Source organism: Octodon degus, unplaced genomic scaffold (assembly GCF_000260255.1).
Source record: "Octodon degus isolate 3935 unplaced genomic scaffold, OctDeg1.0 scaffold00034, whole genome shotgun sequence".
NCBI classification, from domain to species: domain Eukaryota; kingdom Metazoa; phylum Chordata; class Mammalia; order Rodentia; family Octodontidae; genus Octodon; species Octodon degus.
This window is the reverse complement of record NW_004524610.1, coordinates 16,647,483-16,666,771: the sequence shown is the minus strand read 5'-3', so window position 1 is coordinate 16,666,771 and position 19,289 is coordinate 16,647,483. Positions and strand designations below refer to the sequence as shown.

At 36.4% G+C, this 19,289-nt stretch overlaps 1 protein-coding gene across 7 annotated transcripts in view; it reads right to left on the bottom strand.

Annotated features, from left to right (window-relative positions):
- Positions 1–19,289, bottom strand: part of Eya4 (EYA transcriptional coactivator and phosphatase 4) — a 286,279-nt gene that overhangs the window by 58,457 nt on the left and 208,533 nt on the right. For 5 of the 7 annotated variants that reach the window (XM_023714196.1, XM_023714198.1, XM_023714199.1 and 2 more), the window contains 6 exons: positions 19,178–19,246; positions 10,468–10,560; positions 5,918–5,984; positions 4,216–4,358; positions 3,934–4,077; positions 861–940 (listed from right to left, as the gene is read on the bottom strand). In XM_023714196.1, coding sequence (XP_023569964.1) covers positions 861–940; positions 3,934–4,077; positions 4,216–4,358; positions 5,918–5,984; positions 10,468–10,560; positions 19,178–19,246 — 596 coding nt within the window. The remainder of the gene's footprint in view (positions 1–860; positions 941–3,933; positions 4,078–4,215; positions 4,359–5,917; positions 5,985–10,467; positions 10,561–19,177; positions 19,247–19,289) is intronic. The other 2 variants (XM_023714200.1, XM_023714202.1) reach the window with 2 other exon arrangements.

Below are 19,289 nucleotides of genomic sequence, written 5' to 3'. Positions count from 1 at the left end.
ACCCAGGTTTGATTCCCAGTACCACACACCTTGCTGGCCCTGTGTGGAGCTGGCCACCAAAACCGGGTGTGGTGGTACACGCCTGTGATCCCAGAGCTGGGAAGGCTGCAACAGGAGGATCACTATGAGTTTGAGCTATAGAGTGAGGCCCTGGACCAAATGAACAAACAAATAAATAAATGATTAGATAAATAAGTAAGTATAACTACTAAAGGCAGGCTCAGGGCATAAAACAAAATACACAGATATTGAGGAAGTAGAAACCAAACATTTATTAAGAGAATTCAGAGAAGTAAAAAATAAAATAATAAAACTAAAGATCTAGAATTAATTTTTTTCTAATATTTGTAATAATAGAAAATCAACAGTAGTTCTGGTAATTAACAGTATCTTTTTGAACAAAAAATTCTTGTAGTCTACAGTAAAATCGTACATTTGATTTTTGTTTAATTTATTAATTAATATTAATAATGACAATTGTGTTTTATCTTATAGTAAGAAAATAGCATTTAGGATAGTTTAAGGTAACAGTAAAGTATGCAATCTATTTTATAGTTAACATTGTACATGTAATTATACATGTACATGATGTAAATAGCTGTAAATTAAATGTTTAATGGACAAACTTTTAAGAAATCAAAATTAAAACAAAAATAAACAAATCAAAAAGAGAATAACACAGATCTCAAAAATTCTTGGTAGGTAATTTTGAACTGTCCTGAGATGCTAACTTGATTTTAAACAAAGAAACATAATTTTGGAGACCATACACTTTCTGAAAAACGCATATGTCAAATTGGGCATGCACTTCAAACATCTGCAATCCATACAAAAAGCACAAATGTAAAAAGCTACTATACCTGTTGCGAACCACTGAAATTTGTTGAGTTCGAAACTGAGTTATTTGCATAAATAGTGGAGGATGGTGCAAAACTAGAACCTGGAGGCAAAGAACAAAGTGCATTTTAATAGGCTTCATATATTTCAGCCAGCAGAGAGAATGGAGCCCTGTCATTTTCGACTGGATAGAACTGAAGAATATTATTTTAAGTAAAGTAAGTCAGGTCCAGAGCAAAAAGTGCTATGTGAACTTACTCACTTGAAGAATCTAAACAAGTGATGGCTTACGCTATGAGAGGACAGTAGTGGTTAGCACAGGTGGGGCACAGGAGGATAGGAACACCCGGGTCAGCAGATACCGGGCACAGACAGGAGAAAGTTCCAGTGTAGGCTTCCGCAGCAGGGTGACTACAAATTGTCAGGTATTATATCATTTTTAAACAGCTAGAAGGATTTTGAATGTTTTCAGTACAAATGATAAATTCTGAGAGCTGGATAGGTTTGATTAAAAGTACAGTGAATATTTAAATTACAAATTTCAGTAAAGGACACATGGCCATGAATTACTCTCAAAATACTCATAAGTCTCTTATGCTGCTGTTTATGACAATGAGTCTTCTATTGTAGTAAATTTAGAAAGCAAAGCACTCACTACTTACATTTTTTGATCACCCTCTATGATGCTTATTTCAACATTATACAACATGTACTTGTATAACAATATCTCAGGATGCCCTATCAACCCGTGCTTATGTATAAATTGGAAAATAAATAAATAAAATATTCATATATCTGGGCTAGCCAGATAGGTCAGCAGACTAAAGCGCCTGCTTCAGCAGAGGACAGCGGCCGGGGTTCAATCCCCAGCCTGCTGTGCTGGCCCTGCCCCAGGGGTGCATGGAGATGGTGATTGAGACTGGGTGTGGTGGGGAGTGCCTATAATCCCAGTGCTTGGGAGGCTGAAAACAGGAGAAACACTATGAGTCCAATCTATGCAGTGAGACCCTGTACACCCTATAGATCCTGTCCTAAATTAAAAAAAAAATCATACATTCCAATCCAGTTTTTTTTTACAGTAAAATACAACTAATATTTCACTTTGCATAATCCAGTAAGGAAAACATGTTCAGAAAGTGGTAAATTTGAATTGAAGAGATATATAAAGTAAGTGTGCATGGCTGTGGCACTTCCTGTGATGGTCAGTGATGGCTTTTCGGGTGAAAGTGCTGGGCTCACCAGGAGGAAATAGGGATTATCTTCCCAAGGAATGAAGCTGATAGTCAAGAGTAGAGGCCTACGAGTAAGGGTGAGCTCAAAGAATAAAGTACTGAACAGGCTGAGACTCTTCCAGGAAATAACTAGAACTTTCCAGTCCTACTCATTAAATTTGCATAAGAAAACAAAGAGCATTAAACATTTGGTTGGAGTCACCAGGAAATAAACACATAGATTCCACTTAGAACGGCCAGGAAATTGGTGGCTTCCTACTCTTTCATTCTTTTATGTTCTTTCTTTAAAACTAGAGTGTGAATTCAGATTCAGAACTGAGGAAGAATTGCTTATACAAGTCCAAGATTCAAGAAGCATGTAAAATTAGAAAGTTCAAAATTTATTTAATCATTTTTCAAAACTGAAAGAAACGAAGTGAAGGCAGGTATAATAAGAAGAAATATTATATTTATATTATTATAATTTTTCTCTTTAATATGTCCTCATGGAGTTTTTTAAGAGTAAAACAAAACACTAGGAGGTCACTGATTATCTGTTTTATCAATATGTTCTGACTGCTAATATAGTATGCAATCAATGTAATTCATTTGGTCTGGGATAAGAAATAAGATAATATTTGGGGACAAGAGAAATATTTTTATGTTCATGGTCTCACTGCTAATTGTAGCTTTGTGGTTACACAAGGTGTGATCAAACAGTACCATTAATATTCAACTTTAAAAATGTATTATTGTAAAAGACACATTGCTTTTAATCCTCCTTAAAATATTCCCTGGCTTTTGAGTACATTTATTCATTCATTCTTGTCATTTTTTAGGGAGTTCTGAAGTCCTCTTTCCTCAATGCCTTTAATTGTCTTGTGTGGCTGTCTCAATATCCTGGTATTTACCTATCCTGGTCATTCTGACTTTGGAGATGAGCCGGACATCACACAGTGCCAGGCCAGTGAGACGGACGAGGACGCACACTGTGATGTGTGCCTGCGCCTGCCTGTCTGTTGGCTGGCTCTTGGCAGCAGCATTCACCACATATTTTTAATCAGAACTCCTAAAGATATTCGCCTAGTAGTTTGTATGGAAATATATGTCCACTTCTTCTGAGTAAAAAGAACCGTAAACACCCTGTTGTTTCATTCCAGTGAGGTTGCTAAAATGGCAATATGAGTTAGTTCAAATACATTAAGATAACTGTAGCTATATAACAACTTAGATGAACAAATAAAACTAATTTTAATGTTTAAACTGTCATGGAAATTCTGCTGCTATTACATAAAGATCAAGCATAATTTTTAATAGGAGTCAAAAGTGAGAATACTTTTTAAATGCTTGTATGTGCAGGATAGTACGGGAAGTGTAGTAAAACGTAAATAATCCCACTGAGAAATACAATATCAATAGGGAAGAGGTATTTTAGGAATAAACAAAGCCCTCAATCTATGATAATTGGACAAATAGGACTAACTCATTTCAAATGCAATAGCATTACATTACAATCAAAATAGTATTGCATTATTGCAGAATATTAAAAATATTGGTTTTGCTGTGAATCTTTTAGATTACTCAAACAGACATCAAACTTATGAAGGATAGCCCCAGTGACTGGCTTAAAGAGTGCTTTGCTTGGACTGGGTTTCATGCTGATTCTATGCAGTTTGTTAAGGGTTCACATTTCATATGAGTCATGTTTTCTTCATGTATATTCAACTATTTTCAAGTTTCTGGCTAGTGGTTGATTTTTTGTTACAACTGTAAGCAGTGGTAAAAATCAAATGTCTTTATGACTAGCTTTTCCTTAGCCTGTAGCCATGGAGTCCCACTCAAAGAACACATTCTAACATGATAGCTTTCACCTGCGGCTACTTACCTGGCATTTGGTAAGAGTAAGGCGTCTGGCCTGGCTGCGGGGTAGAAAACCCCGGGCTGTAACTGAGGCAGCCACTCTGCAGTGGTGACTGAGTTTGGGAAAGGCCACCCTCTGTCTTGATGGCTGGCAACATCACACCCAGATCTGTTTTGAAAATGCACGTGCAAACCACATAATTAGTAAGACAATCTCCTGTTGAGCACCAACTTACATTAGAATATCAAGCTAGCAGGGAGCAGGATTGCCTGCTTATACCCAAAGAAGAAGACAGAGATCAAGTACCGTAGGTGGGCAGGCTGTAGGGCTGTCCTGTCTGTGAGTAGGCTGTGTACACCGCTGGCTGCTGCATCCCCGAATACTGAGTCTGGCCTGCGTAGGCAGACATTGTTTGAGCTGCTGGTGTAGAAAGAATGTGTGGATAGGGCCTAAATATCAGAAAAATAGCATTACTGTGGCAACAAAGACTGCATATTGATTCAGACAGTTTAGACTCAGTGAAACCCTATAATATTCAGGAAACAATCTGCTTCTTTACCCACAACAAAATTTTACAATATAAGAAAGATTTTGAATGTCAAGAACCCTGGCTCTACTATAAACTACTCCGGTAACCTTGGAAAAATGATTTAAAGTCCCCAAGACTAGCTCAAGTTTAAAATGAGAAATTTGCTTGAGATGTTGTATAGAAAGCCACTTCCAGCTCTGTAATTCTTGTTTACATCTGAAATGGCAGTTCAGTTAATATTTAGGTGAGCAAAAGTGAACACATGACAGTCAATTACATTGACATACTTGGAAGCAGACACTCATGACGAGTGACTGGTGGTATACAGTGATTACAAAAGTCTGTCTGAAAGGTCTTCCGAAGACTGGGTGTTGTGGCACATGCCTGTAACCCCAGCACTTGGGAGGCTGAAGACAGGAGGAGCACTATGAACCAGTCTATGCAGTGAGACCCTATCGGCTCTGTACTTACTACAGAAATAAATAAACAGGTAAATAGTCTTTTAAGAATTCACTACCAAAAACCAAAAGTATTTAAGAAAAAAAAAAGAGAGAGAATTTTTCCTGAGAAGAAACAGAGGCACTTTAAGAGGTCATATTTCATATAACTTTCCTAAAGGACATCTAATCCCCAGTCTTCTCTTAGGGATATTCTATATGTTGCAGAAAGTCACATTATATTGCAATGTGTATATATCAGGAATCTAAAATCTTGGGACATCTGGCCGATCCCAAATAAATCCAGATACAAAGCCAGTATAGTCCAATTTGAAATATCAACCACTGTTCACAAAACATTGACTTCATTAGTCATAAAAATAACAAAGAACATTCTTCACAAGTGTTTTTATTATAACTAGGAATCCAGTAAAAATATTTCAATGATGGAATAAATTAGGAAGTGTTGAATTGGGTAAAATATGATCTCTTTATATTTTCTTTAAACTAGAAGCACTTTTGAATTTTCCTTAACAAATGTATTTTGCTTTGAACTTGATGCTATCCTCAAAGTACATGAACATTCAGAATAAAAGAAATTATCCAGAGAAAGTCAAGCTTCTATTTTATTTTGTAAAAGATACTTATTACAATGTTTAATTAGTCGAGCTATGTATTGAACATATATACATATATATTTATATATAAATGGTTTCTAATTTAAAGATGTGAATACAGATTAACAAATGCAATTCCAGAAAATTGCTCTATCAAAACTGAACCTAAGACTGCCGGGATAGCTCAGTGGACTAAGCACCTGCTTAGGCAAGTGCAGGGACCCGGGTTTGATGACAAGTACTGTATGTCACACTAGCCCCACCCCCAGCAGCAATGAGCCAACCACCGAGCGTGGAGTCGCAGGCCTGTAATCCCAGCACTGGGGAGGCTGAAAACAGGAAGATCACTACAGGGCCAAGCTGTGTAGTGAGACCCTGTACCAAATACATAAATTCTTTAAAAAAAGCATCTGTTGACCACTTACTTGGAGGGATATAGCTGTGGGGAGTACTGATGCGCTGATCGGGGGCTATAGCCGCTGCTTGTTATTACTGCAAGACACAAAAGCCATGCACAGGAAGTTGCTTCATAAAAGCATTTCTATGAAATGGAACTGCCACACTGAATATATGTTTCTAAAAGTCTATTCATTTTTTAAAAATTAAATCTATCCATTTTCTAAAATTCAGATTCTAAAAAGAAACAATACTTATAAATTTCATCAAAATTCAACAGCTTTTAGATTTGTTCTAAAGAGAATGAAAAAAACACTTCTTTCATAAATCATTCTATCATTCTTTCATTTTCTCAAATCACCAGCAAGTTCTTATGCATTGATATTCTAGGAATGAATATCTTTGATCATATAGTAGTTGAACTTTCATGCTAGATAAGTACACTTTTAAATTAAAAGAATCTAGATTTAGGGCTGGGGAGATGGCTCAGTAAGAATAAGCATTTCCCTGGCAAGCGCAAGGGTCTGAGTTCAATCCTCAGTTCCACCAAAAAAAAAAAAAAAAAAAAATCTAGATTTAGGTCCAATATAGTGGCAATATATTATATCCACATTTATTCTAATTAATATCTTTTAAAAATGGATATTTTAACCTTCATTTCCTAATACTAAACAAGCTATTGTTTTCTATAGCCTTTCTTTTTACCAATCAAATTTGGTTAAAAATGTTGTCTCCAATATCCAAGTAGACTTGCAATTTTCAGATATACAGAAAACAAATGATATTGCAATGCTTTAGTTTAGACCTAATCACAAAAGGTGGTAGCAATCATATTTACAACTACATCTTAAAATATCATGTAATACTTTTCTGTAAGGAACTTAAAAGTCAAAGCCGTGCTGTATTAACATTCCTTCCAAATATGCACCCCATAGTGGAATATATCCAAAAGTTTGGAAGTTTCTTTCATTTAGCCATCTGCCTTGACTAAGACAGATGAAATATATGGACTCTAACATGTCGAGTCAGTCCCCTCAGAGCCAATCCATACTGGGCAGGCACACAGAATGTCTTTATTAGGCCATCTGCTGTTCATTCCCTTTTCAAAAAGATTAAAGTAGTACACAATGCAGTGCTGGAATTAGTTTAGTCTAATCAATCATAGTTAAACTTCAAAGTACTATGCCCTTTCTAAGTTGTTCATAATAATTCTAGAGTTAAACGTTTAGAACTGTAAAAGTGACAAATAGGTTGAGGTTGCTAACTATTTTTTGAAATATGATATATTTCTACATCCAGATACTACTAAGTGTCCTTGTGATCTACTACATCATAAACATAAAGTCTAGGATGTTTAAAATGCTATTTTGCCTTTAAGAGCAGTCTATGAAAAGCATATTTCAGCTTTCATAGCAATTATACAGTAAATACGTTTTTATGAAATTCTCAAGTCAATTTTGAAAATCATCACATATGATCAACCAAGAGTGTTACAATCTAAACTGTTTCAAGAACTATAATTTAACTGACTCTTCTAAATAAAATTGAAAATAAGTCGACCCATAAACTATTAATTTTCTATTAAATTTCCTAAAATCTTGAAAGAACACTGAAAATTTCAAAACAGCTTCATGAGAACAAACTCTGCACCATATATATTAAGTGGAAATTTTATAATAATAGCATTATTCCACAGGAAATGTAGATTAGTTCATTAATTCACAATAGTATTTTACTTAGCACATATACAATTAAATGAGGCTGAATTCCAGGTTGGTTGGTTGGCTGTTGTTGTTGTTTGGGAATGGAACTTCATTTTGGTATACTACACACTTGGGCTATCTATGCTAATTGGTTTTCCTCAAGTTTGAAAAGTAGAAGGATTTTCCAAAAAGACACTGAACAGAAAGAAACATTCACCTAGCAGATTTTATCAAATAAAACAGCAGGCACGATCCCATATTTCAGGAAAACATCCCAAAGGAGACAAAAGCACACAATGCTGAATGTGTAGAAAGCTTTTCCTCTCCAATGAATAATCCAGACCTCATGACAGTGAAGTATTCACAACACTATAAATTTAACTTTTAAAATGTCATATGAATGTTTATTTTTTCATTTTCTAAATAAAACATAAAATCTTTGCCTCAGAAAACTGTCACATGAGAAAAATTGGAGTTTTTGCTTCCTCTCTAAATGAATACATTGTATTCTAGTGAATAAATTTTCAGATAACTGAAAACAAGAAAAAAAATGGATTGGAAATGAGTTGTGATTATGCTGACCAAAATAAACACGTCATTCCTACAAAGCAAAATAATCCCTAGAAAAAACATGTGGGATATCATGTACAAATGTGAAAGATCTTGTATTGCCCATTGCCATTTAATTAGTTGTAGAGAGACATTACCACAAATACTCAACTCATTAAAGTCTATGATTTCTGAGAAAAGGAGGCAAAAGTAGTAATTCTCAAAATATCCTCAGAAATAATTTTTTAAAATGTGATATCTAGTATGTTTCCCGGAGGATACTGTCAACCAATGTTAAGTTTGTATTCTTATTATGTCTTATTACTATCATACTTCACATGGTTGGTTCTCAATGGGATGCAAAGTGGAGGGATTTTGTCCTCCAGGAGACATTTAAGATGTCTGTTGAGTTTTCAGGGTGTCACAAATGGGGGTATAAGGTCATTGAGGTAGAGGGAGGGATGCGTGCAATGCAGATGGCTAGAATATAGCTCCCTCCCAATAAAGAATTAGTCCAAAATGTTGCTGTTGAGAATCCAAGCCTGAAATTGCTGCCGTGGAGCACAGTGCTCCATAACTTTGGACACGCTGTATACCTCAGTTGTCCATATGATTGCCACTAACTACAGGCAGCAATTAAACACTTGAAATGTGACTAGTCTGACCAGAAATAAAATGTTATTTTTTTCCTACATTAATTTAAATCTGGGGGGCCTGCCCCGTAGCTCAGTTCTTTAAGTGGCTGCTTCAACAAAGCAGTCAGGCTCAGGTTGCTGTGGTTCGATCCCTACAACTCGAGCCAGCCAAACCTGCCCTGAAGGCATTCGGAGTCAGGCCCCCCACCCCACCCCCCCCAAAAAATTAAATCTATTGCTATGTATGGGGTGTTTTCTTAAAAAAAATACTAGGAAAATACACAAAGATACTATGTGAACATTTCAGATAAGATAATTGTGTTCACCTATTTCTTTTTCTGTCTTTATATTTTCCCATGGACTATTAGAGAAAAGAACAGGACTGATTGTCCACAGTGGCTCTAGATCCATTTCTATGGCTGACCAGCTGTGGGGCTTTGACTGTGTGGCCCGGATCATGTTGGGCTTTTCTGTACATCTGGGTATTCTTCTCTGTAAAAGGGATCAGAGTGTTCTGAAATTCTTTCTGAAGCTAAAGTGTAGTTTTGCCAGTCAGTTTTTAAAAGGCCTGTGTACACTTGACCTATGACAGCAATCACTTCCTCATTCTATTTTTTTCCATGAAAACTCATTCGCGCATCTACCTTTAAGTTGCAGAACATTATGAGAGTTACGGCCCTTGAGCGCTACAGAACAACGAAGTGAGTTGGTATTCGTGTATGTGCCAGGCGGCATGCGAACTGCTATGAAGGATGTGGTTAAGCCCACAAGTCATTAGGTGAGGTTTATGAACTACTATTTATTTCTGATGGGAGTGCTAGCATTTATGTGAATACGTAATAACTGCTTCTAACTGTTGCAAACAAATAAAACTGGCCCATCTGTCACAGAATAATAGAATCAAGGTGTAATTGCCATAAATGTGTCTGTAGGTTTCATGGTTCAATATTGATCTTTCTGATAATACACATTGTTTCTCAGGTTAAAAAATTCTCTCACAGGATATTAGGCCAAATAAAATACCATAACTTAATAAAACATCCTTAAGTCAACTTAATTCATGTTCTTTGTACCCAGCTGGGAGTTCCCAGGTACTTATATTTAAAAAGGATTGATGCCGGACGATGCACTATTGTTCTCTTTGAAGCAAAGCCTGCTCCCAGAAGCTGGGTTCTAATGCAACCAGCATGTGCGCTCCAGCAGCCCATTAACCTTTAATGTTTGTCAGTCAGCTGCTGACACAGGAGGAGTATTTAAACCCAGAGAGGAAACAAGGCTATTTAGAAGGAATCAAACGGATAGTTTTACATCTACAATGATGGACAGGAGGTGATTTTTTTATGTCATTTAAATGGGCAGGTTGAAGGAACAGAGTTGGCTATTCTGACCTAATTATTAAATTAGCTAAACACTACACAAAGTAACAAGGAAGAAAGCCGGCTCTGCTATCTTTAGTGACAAAAGTCATGGGACTATTTTACCATCAACTGAAAAATTAGTGCGAAGCATCCCCAACATGATCTTAAAAATACATCATTTTAAAACTAGTTGGTCTCCAAAAGAAGTGAATTTATTCAGGATTTTATGAAGACGAGAGCTCCAACAGCTTTGCTGCTTATACTGTTATTCACAAGGAGGAAGATGAGCACATCCCCAACATCTGTGTAACGACACACAAGCTAAAGGCTTTACCTGACCCAGTAAAAGTGTCAAGCGCTCCATCTCCAGTCGTGGTTGTGGTTTCATTGCTGTTCAAAGGCTCTGTTTTGACTGCAAGAAGAGACACTATGTAGAAGAATAAGGACATGTGAGTTTTACTTCTAAATTTGTATCAATGACTGTTCTACTAGTGATTTTGTTGGCTTACAGGGCATGCAAAAGAAAACTTGAGAAGCCAGTGAGCAAAGTTTTGTTAATTTAGCTTCTAAATGGGCATGCATTTATAGAGGATTTGTTTTCGAATTCTCTGGCTAAGATAGCTCTCTGCGTCTGGCTTTTTAATGGCAGTCGACCTTAAGAAGCGAAACAGCAGTACTGTATGTGTATTTTAACTCAGATCAGCACACTCTACTACAGTCAAGACACAGAAAAGAAGAATCAGTACATTGAATCCAAATCGAAACAAAGAGATTTACTAGCTTACATTTTATGTTTTCCAAGAAGATATTGCTAAAAGATGATTGCATCATAGTGGAAGAATATGCAAATCAGAAACCATGAACCTACTCATGTGATGGATGAAAGATAATCACCCAATAAATTCTTTGCTATAGAAAATGCCAAGCAGCCTTACAGCACTGGGCTTTTCTTTTTAGTGATGTCATGATTTTTAATGTGTAATACACAGAAACATAGAATAAGAGATGACTTCTATAGCAGCAAGTACGTCTTCCGAAAACTCTTGTAATGTGTTATTTCTACTTCCACATGGTATGTTTTGGCAAACCCCTCACTTGGCGATGAAGTAAGCTGGCAAACATTGTGGCCATTAGATGCAGAGTGAGCAAGGTGATAAAGCCTCTACCCACTTGTTCACACCATATTTTCCCTTTGTTGGCAAAGTTCTACTTCATGTATCACAGCACTGGGGGACTAAAGTCAATTATTTTCTACTTAACACCTCTTGTGTTTGCTAGATATAAATGGAATGGTGCAGTTAAAAAAATTAGAAGCAAGCAGAAGACTATAAAAAAAGAAGTTGAAGACCAGCCAACTATGAATGAATACTCTAAAAAAGAACAGTGGGGTCATGCAGTACCCACCAACCAATCAAGCCAGTAATGCTACTCGGTTAGAAAAGTATTAAGTGATGACTGTACTTCTTCCACAAGAAGAGAGTTAACCAGACCCTCAGTGAGTGGTGGGTTCACTTAACATCTACGATTTAATAATAAAGTGATCTGCTGTAAGATTCAGAGGTGAACTGTGAAGGCTGAAAAGAGGAATCAAAATTCTGGATTACTTATCTTAGTAAAGGGGAAATTTAAGGTTGACTTATCTTTTAATAACAGTAATAGTCAGAAACAAATCTAACATTTTCTGTCCTGACAAAGAGTGAATTGGTGGCTACTAGTTTCCAGTAGTAATTTGCACTTTGTTTACATTATGTGTATATTTGATCAACTATGCCTATCAATAGAAAGTTATTTAGTACTGCAAAGTCCTTCATAGAAAACTGACCATGTACTAAGCCATGTACTGTCAGTTAATTTTGCAAACAACCCTGATGGGTGTAAAACACTGTCTATTTTGTGCAGAAGGAAACTGGTTTGGGTGGGCTGAGGAATCTGTGTAAGTTCTAATGCAGCGAAGTATAGGGCCAGGGTCTGCACTCCAACCTTTAGTTTCAATATCTGTGATCTTTCTTTTGTACTAGGCTGTCTTCAGGTATGTAAATGGTTTATACTCCTGACAGTAATCTTCTAAAGGCTCAGAGAATGAAAGAATGGGGTTATCTTCCCCATAAAACCATTAGGCTTACCTTATTAAAAATGGACACTCCAAGATACTAGAATAGCATACTAAGGCATATGTTCCATTTCTTTCTCTTGAAATAACATAGAGAAGTAGCAGCAAGTTTAAAAGTGGATAGAAACAGGACTCAAGCATAAGGTGATGAATACATTCTTGGCTGTCTGCCCATGCTTTAGAGGCATTAATTCATTCACTCCTGCAACAGTCAGTAGAGAGCACTATCATCTTCCCTTTGCAGCAGAGGGAACTGAAGCTGAGAAAAGATACATAACTGTCCCAACTGTTTAATTTTTCATGATAGCTGTGAATAACTGCCTTGGCATAGTGGTCTGAATGTCTCAGTGAAGTCACCATGGGTGTACAGGAACGCTATGGGTTTGTATGTGTTCACTGTTTATCTTGCAATATTGCTGTATTTGTTTATTACTTTAAGGCTCTTTTACTGAAATAATTGTGTGTCTGCTGCTTAGGGGACTCTGTCAGTTGCAAGTGGTGATGATTCACTTCCTTCTTTTCCTCTCCCCATCCCTTTCTCTTTCTGATTGTTCCTGCTAATGTTTTGAGTTCTGTGTTGAACAGAAGAGAACAAAAGTGAGAACAAAATGTTAAGTAAAATAAATGCCACACACAAACTTATATATTGATAGTTTTTCTTATATGAAAAGAACAAAACAAAAGAGAAATAATAGAAAAGAGGGCGATGGATCTTTTGCAAAAGGGAAGTGGGCCGAGAGATGGAGTGAGGAGGGGAAGAAAAGGAGCTGAAGAAAAGAAGGAGGATGCATTGCATCCATTCACCAGCCCTCCCCACCCCGTGATGAATGTAATGATGTACTGCAAACGTGTACAACAACAATAAAAATTAAAATGTAATTTGGCCATATTCATACTCCTGGAAAGAGATAGGATTTGAAACCAGATGGTACATCGCAGATTCCAGACTTTTGGCTGTATTTCCTTTAGGAAGCACCAAATCATCAAGAAATCCTCCCACCTGTATAGGGAAATCCCAGAGGATGATCTAGAAGAGAATAAGGGCTACTCTCCATGATGCGCTGTCCACACTTCTGATATTTGTGACAAGACACATAGACAAGAGAGTTCTTTAAATTCTAACTGTGGTTAAGTTCCTATACACACATATTTATATCTAAAAAGATACTTGTGAAACAGATTTTTCATGCTACTAGAAATAACAGATTTCACTCTTGAATTGGGGTGAGGACAGAAAGTGAGCTGAGGGTCTTAAAATTGTTATAGAAGTCAGACATGAGATACTTTTTTTTTTTGAATTTCAACTTTGGGACTTCAAAAATTATAGTATTGGTTTTGATTATAATTGCTTCAGGTGATTAAAAGAAGAATGAAGGAGTTTTGATCTTTGTCATTATACTGGCAATCCCTTTCATTAAAAAATTAATGGTCTTTATTTAGTCCAAGAAAAAAATTCTGATTCATTTTTATTGAGAAGAGGAATCTCTCAAAAGTAAGTCCTGAGATGCACAGCTGTCCGTAGGTGCCATTGTGCTGACATGCAGGATTTGCAGCAGCAGGTGGTCAACAACGGATACTAACATTTGAAAGAAAATGGTCAGTGTGAATGTAGTATTATTTTCCTGTGCGGGTACAGGTAGGACCGAAAGAGATGGGGGAAAACTGACTCGGGGCACACGGTAAGTTCATTTTCACACCAAGGGAGCATAACCAACCTTTCTTGAAGTCCAACGTTGTAAAGTTACTTTAGTTTTACTTTTTAAAGAAAAGTGATATTAGGTCATAGCACGTAATTCTGCTGGTGGTGTGAGGGCACATGCGCATGAGCCTAGCGCTCTGGGAGACTGAGGCAGGAGGGTCATAGTGCGAGCCCAGCTTGGGCAGGTTAGTCAGGACTCTGCCGTCACAAAGCAAAAAAAAGAACTGGGGATGCAGCTCACTGCCACTCCAGTATCACAAAAATAAATAAATTAAATAAATAAATATTAGTATATAAATAAATTGAACTTGGTCTAAATGTTAGAAAAACTAGAAGTGAAATCAAGAGTTATTATGTCATTAGTTATTAATGATATATTAGAACACAATGAAGTTCTATTTTGATTTTTTTTTTTTTTTGGCAGAAATGGAGATTGAACTCAGGCCCTTGAGCTTGCCAGGCAAGAGCTTATTCTACTGGGCCATCTCCCAGGCCCCTATCCTGATTAGTAATAAGCAGGTTGCTATTATGACACATACATTATATCATAATAACAGATAAAGTAGAAAATTGGAAGTAATTTTTGCTGAAGCTCCAAATATGTTTGAAGTGTATTTTATTTTCTTGTCTCTTGTTTTGCTTTTGTGACTTAAGAAAGATATTATTAACTCTTTTAGTAGCAGAACACATTTTAAACAAATATATAAATAGCACTACTGAGAAGATGTTCATTAATTAAACAAATCTAGGCTTTTATTTATTTTTCTAAAGCTTGCAAAATTCTTCCTTCCATGTATATGCACTGAAATGTTTAACTGTACTTTTAACCTATATCTTGCCTTTCTTAATTTGACTGAGTTCAAACAGATTCTTTTTCTTTTTTAAACCTATTTACAGGACAGCATCTAAAATCATACCATACTGCATGCGCGTGTGTGTGTGTGTGTGTGTGTGTGTGTGTGTGTGTGTGTGTGTTTCATCTTTTACTTGTTTATTTGGTACTGTATTTCACCATGCGGTTCGGACTTGTAGTGATCCTCCTATTTTCAGCCTCCCCAGTGCGGGGATCACAGGCATGTGCCACCACGCCTGGTCTCAGTCACTGGATCAGCACACTCATGGGTGGGTCCAGTGTGGCATGTGGTGCTGGGGACTGAATCCCGGTCCCTGAGCTTGCCTAATCAGGCGCTTAGTCTGCTGAGCCATTGTATTGGCCCTATATTTAGAACTTTTAAAGGAAGACAATTTTAATATGTTGGGGTTTTTTTGGTACCATGAATTGAACTCAGGACCTTGTACTTGCCAGGCAAGTGCTGTACCACTGAGCTATCTTCTCAGTCTCCATTTTATTATCATAACTCGAAGTTCACATGTATTTCTTGCAACATCAAACTGAATCCTGAAAAGGTTACTCCAGTAACTTACATGTTGCATTTCAGAACTATGTTTACAGTGGTAGCTGTTTAAAGATATATGTAAAGATATATATATATAAAGATATATATATATGTATAGTAATATTAGCTTCTACAAATAATTTCAAAAAATCTATATCATGAAGCTTATAATTCATACCACTGCAGTGAATCCTTAAACATCGTCCACTAGATTTAATAGTAACTGTAGCTTCTTTTTATGTTTGTCAGAAAAAAAAAAAACAAAAACTATGAATACCTATGAGTGTCTTTCATTCCTGACTACACATAAAAGATTTGGTTTTCTGAAATAACTCGACAAAACAATTTATGATTTTCATTCTGGAAAGAAAATCTAAAATAGAAGAGCCTCAGTAGTGGGCTGTCCTACTGCTCACGTGACATTCACTAATAAACTCATAACACTTCAGCCAGTCACCTATGTGCTCAAATTCTGTAAGACTATTTCATACATTGAACTCCAGTTTAAAAAACACAACATAGCTGATCACAATGTCTGATTTTTCATGCCCTAAAAATGTTCTCCTCAATTCTCTTCCTGCTCTATGCAGGCTCAAGTACCGCCTCCGCCTGCCATGCGCCTGCCTGCAACGTATCCTGGCACGTGTTGCTTTCCTGCGGTTGGACTTTAAGTCCCTGCATGGCCAGGAGCCTACTCTTTAGATTCCTCAGCTCCTGTTTCCTAGCACAGGGCCTGGCATGTCACAGCAAATGACACATTTTAAAAATGAGAAAGTGAAGACCCTTTTAGAATCTGTCCTAACCATGCCCCACAGATCTAAGTAGTTTCACACACAAAGTATAGCTCATTGGGAAGTATAGCTCAAAGTATAGTATTAAATCTAGTGGACAATGTTTAAGGATTCACTGCAGTGGTATGAATTATAAGCTTATTATAGCTCACTGCCAGATTCACAGATACATTTAGCAAACTAGAATCTAGAATTAACTTACTCAGAAGGAGATTTTCTGAAATAAGCATGCATTGTTATTTACAATGTGTTTCATGTATATGCATGTAAATCCATTTCAGAGTTTGAAATAAATCTGAAACTCACAGCCTGTGTATATGTGATCCATGAGCTAAGAATGTTTGTTTCCTTTTTAAATGGCTGAAAATATCAAGAGATGTATTGTGTAATATGACAATTTCATAAATTTAAAATTGCATTGTTGAAAAATCAAGTTAATCTGAGCACCACTGAGTAGCATTTAATTACTGCTGCTTTTGGGTAGCACTTGCACACTGAACAGTTGTGGGAATCCAGAGCAAACCCTGATGACCGACGTATGTGATAAGGTGCAATTGTGCTTATCTTAATTTTCACATTTTAGTAGATTTACAAATGATAAATATGTGAAAGGAAAATCTTGATTCCAGTCTATATCTCCAAGAGTATTTGTGTAGATAGAATTAAAGTGATAAGGGCTGGGGATATAGCTCAGTGGCATAAACACCTGCCTGGTAAGAGTGAGATCCTGAGTTCAAACCCCAATCCTAACAAACAAACAAAAAAAGAATTAAGGTGATAAAATATGTTAAATTACTTTAGAAATAACGTAACATGCTTGAGCAATGCCGATGAAGTAAGACAGGGTCATAAAGTGATATTAATAAAATATGCAATTAAAATTATTCTTAAGGTTAACAGTCTTGAAAAGCCATTCATTAGTCTTGATGTTTGCCTTTTAGTTTTATTGCAGTAATTTTACACAGTGATCCAATTTCAACAGTAAAACACAGCATTGAAAATAAAATGTTTCATTCTCTAAAAGGAGAGATTATACAATGAATGGTGAGTCTGTGATATACCGCTTGCCATAAAAGTCATTAAAATGCCTTAAAGCTTTCACATCAGTCTGCCACCAGGACTGCATTGCTAATAATCAAAGTATGAGTAACATTTTGCTACTAGGAGTCTGAAGTTGGTCCAGGGTACGCATATGTAAATGCAAAGGAATTTGTTACTTGGCCAAATATTGGAATCTTTAACACAGTGCATTATTTTATTTTCCTAAAATATGGTGGCTAAACTATTATGGAAATATTGATATCAGCAAGAAAAATATACTAGTATCTATAGCCAATAAATTTACATACATTATTCTCATGAGAAATAGTCTTGTAGGAATTATGACCTTCCTTCTACAGAAAGGACCTGAAGCCCAGAGAAGTTGACTAGCGTACCCAGGGTAACACAGCCAGTGAATACAGTGCCAGAGTCTAGATCAAGGTGCACCTGACACACAGTGTTTGGCCTTCCATGTGACCACCTGAGGCATAATATGAATCTTCAAAACCTGGAAGATTTATATATTTATTGTATTTTAGGGAAGGGTCTACAGGGTGTTCAGGGTCTCACTACTAGATCGGGCTTGTAGTGATCCACCTATTTACAGCCTCCCAAGTGCTGGGATTACAGGTGTGCGCCACCACGCCCAGTCTCAATTGTCCAAACTCTGGCCCCTGCACCTGCTTGCAGGCACTTTAATCCGCTAAACTACTTGGCTGGCCCTAAAACCAGGAAGATTTTAACACTTACGTTTTATATATGAGATGTAAATTACTAAATAGTACTTGTGCTCTTGTGGTATGTGTGCTTTTTAGGCATTTTAACTGAAATATGGGCAAAATTAGCATGTCTTCTAAAGTAGAGAAATTAAATGAAATTTTAATTTCAAGGTCCGTAACTAGAATTTTATTAGAAAATAGCAGTGCTTGTTCATCTATATACCCTGTATGGCTGCTGCTGCATGACAGTGTCACCGCTCAGCTTGAGAAGACTGCGTGGCCTGCAAAGTCAAGCATAGTAGATATCTGGCTCTTGACCAAAGAATACAGCCCCACATGAGAATTAAGAATAACGAAAGTCTGGCAATGTATTTTCAAGTATGAAAATTGCATTTAATGTAAGAAAATGACAATTATTTTAAATAAATCTAAGCAATATAAATGCTGAGCATGATGGATCACTCTTTATTCAACTAATCTCACATTCTAATTTAACCTGAGAGAGAGTGTGTTCTAGCCAAAATGTGCTTTTTCTACCTTTTTGCTTGACAAGCACTTTTCTAACGGGCACGAGTTTTTCTTCTTAATCTTAAAACTAGTGGTTCTGTAATCATATAATGGTTTTGGATTAATTTTCAAATTTTGACAGCATATTGACATTTGAAATAGCAGAAAATTTTTGTGCATTTCTTTATGAATGTAATGAATATTTACAGAATAAAACATTTGAGCATTAATATTCATTTATAGTTTTAACTGCATAGTTTTCATCACTGAGAATTTTTAAAGTGATGGAACATAGACTAGACTGTCAATGTTATTTTAGGTGCTTTGGAATAGTTATAAAAGTCTGTACAAAAGCAAATATCTTTAATCATGTTAGAATTTTAAGTTTAATTATGAAAGTTCATGGGTTATTAGGTGACTAAATTGGTATATACTGTACGTTTACATTGCTTCTAGTGCTCTGATTGGCATGACTGCTTTTGGGCTGAATTTAGCATCCACCAAGTGATAAGTAGTTAAAAAACTAATACACAAGCCTGTGTTTGTGAAATAATTTTACAAACTAAGAATAGTATCGATCTAAAGAAACTAATATTAGAATATCAGTTGATAAGGAAACTGCAGCCAAGGGCTAATCATAAACAACTGAAAGGCATATTCATGTCTTCTTTATCACGTGGAACACAGAAAAGAGACCCAAACAGAAATAGCACCAGACAGCAAACCAGAAGGACAAATCCGCACACCCAGTCGCATGCAGTGTACCATTATCTCTCATACTTGTTGCGGAGGAGGGCGTGTTGCAACTCAGCAACCAGTCTGCCGTATTTAAAACAGTCATGTTGTCCCCTGAGAATAGGAATAGTATAAGAGTTCATTGTCTAACTGCCTG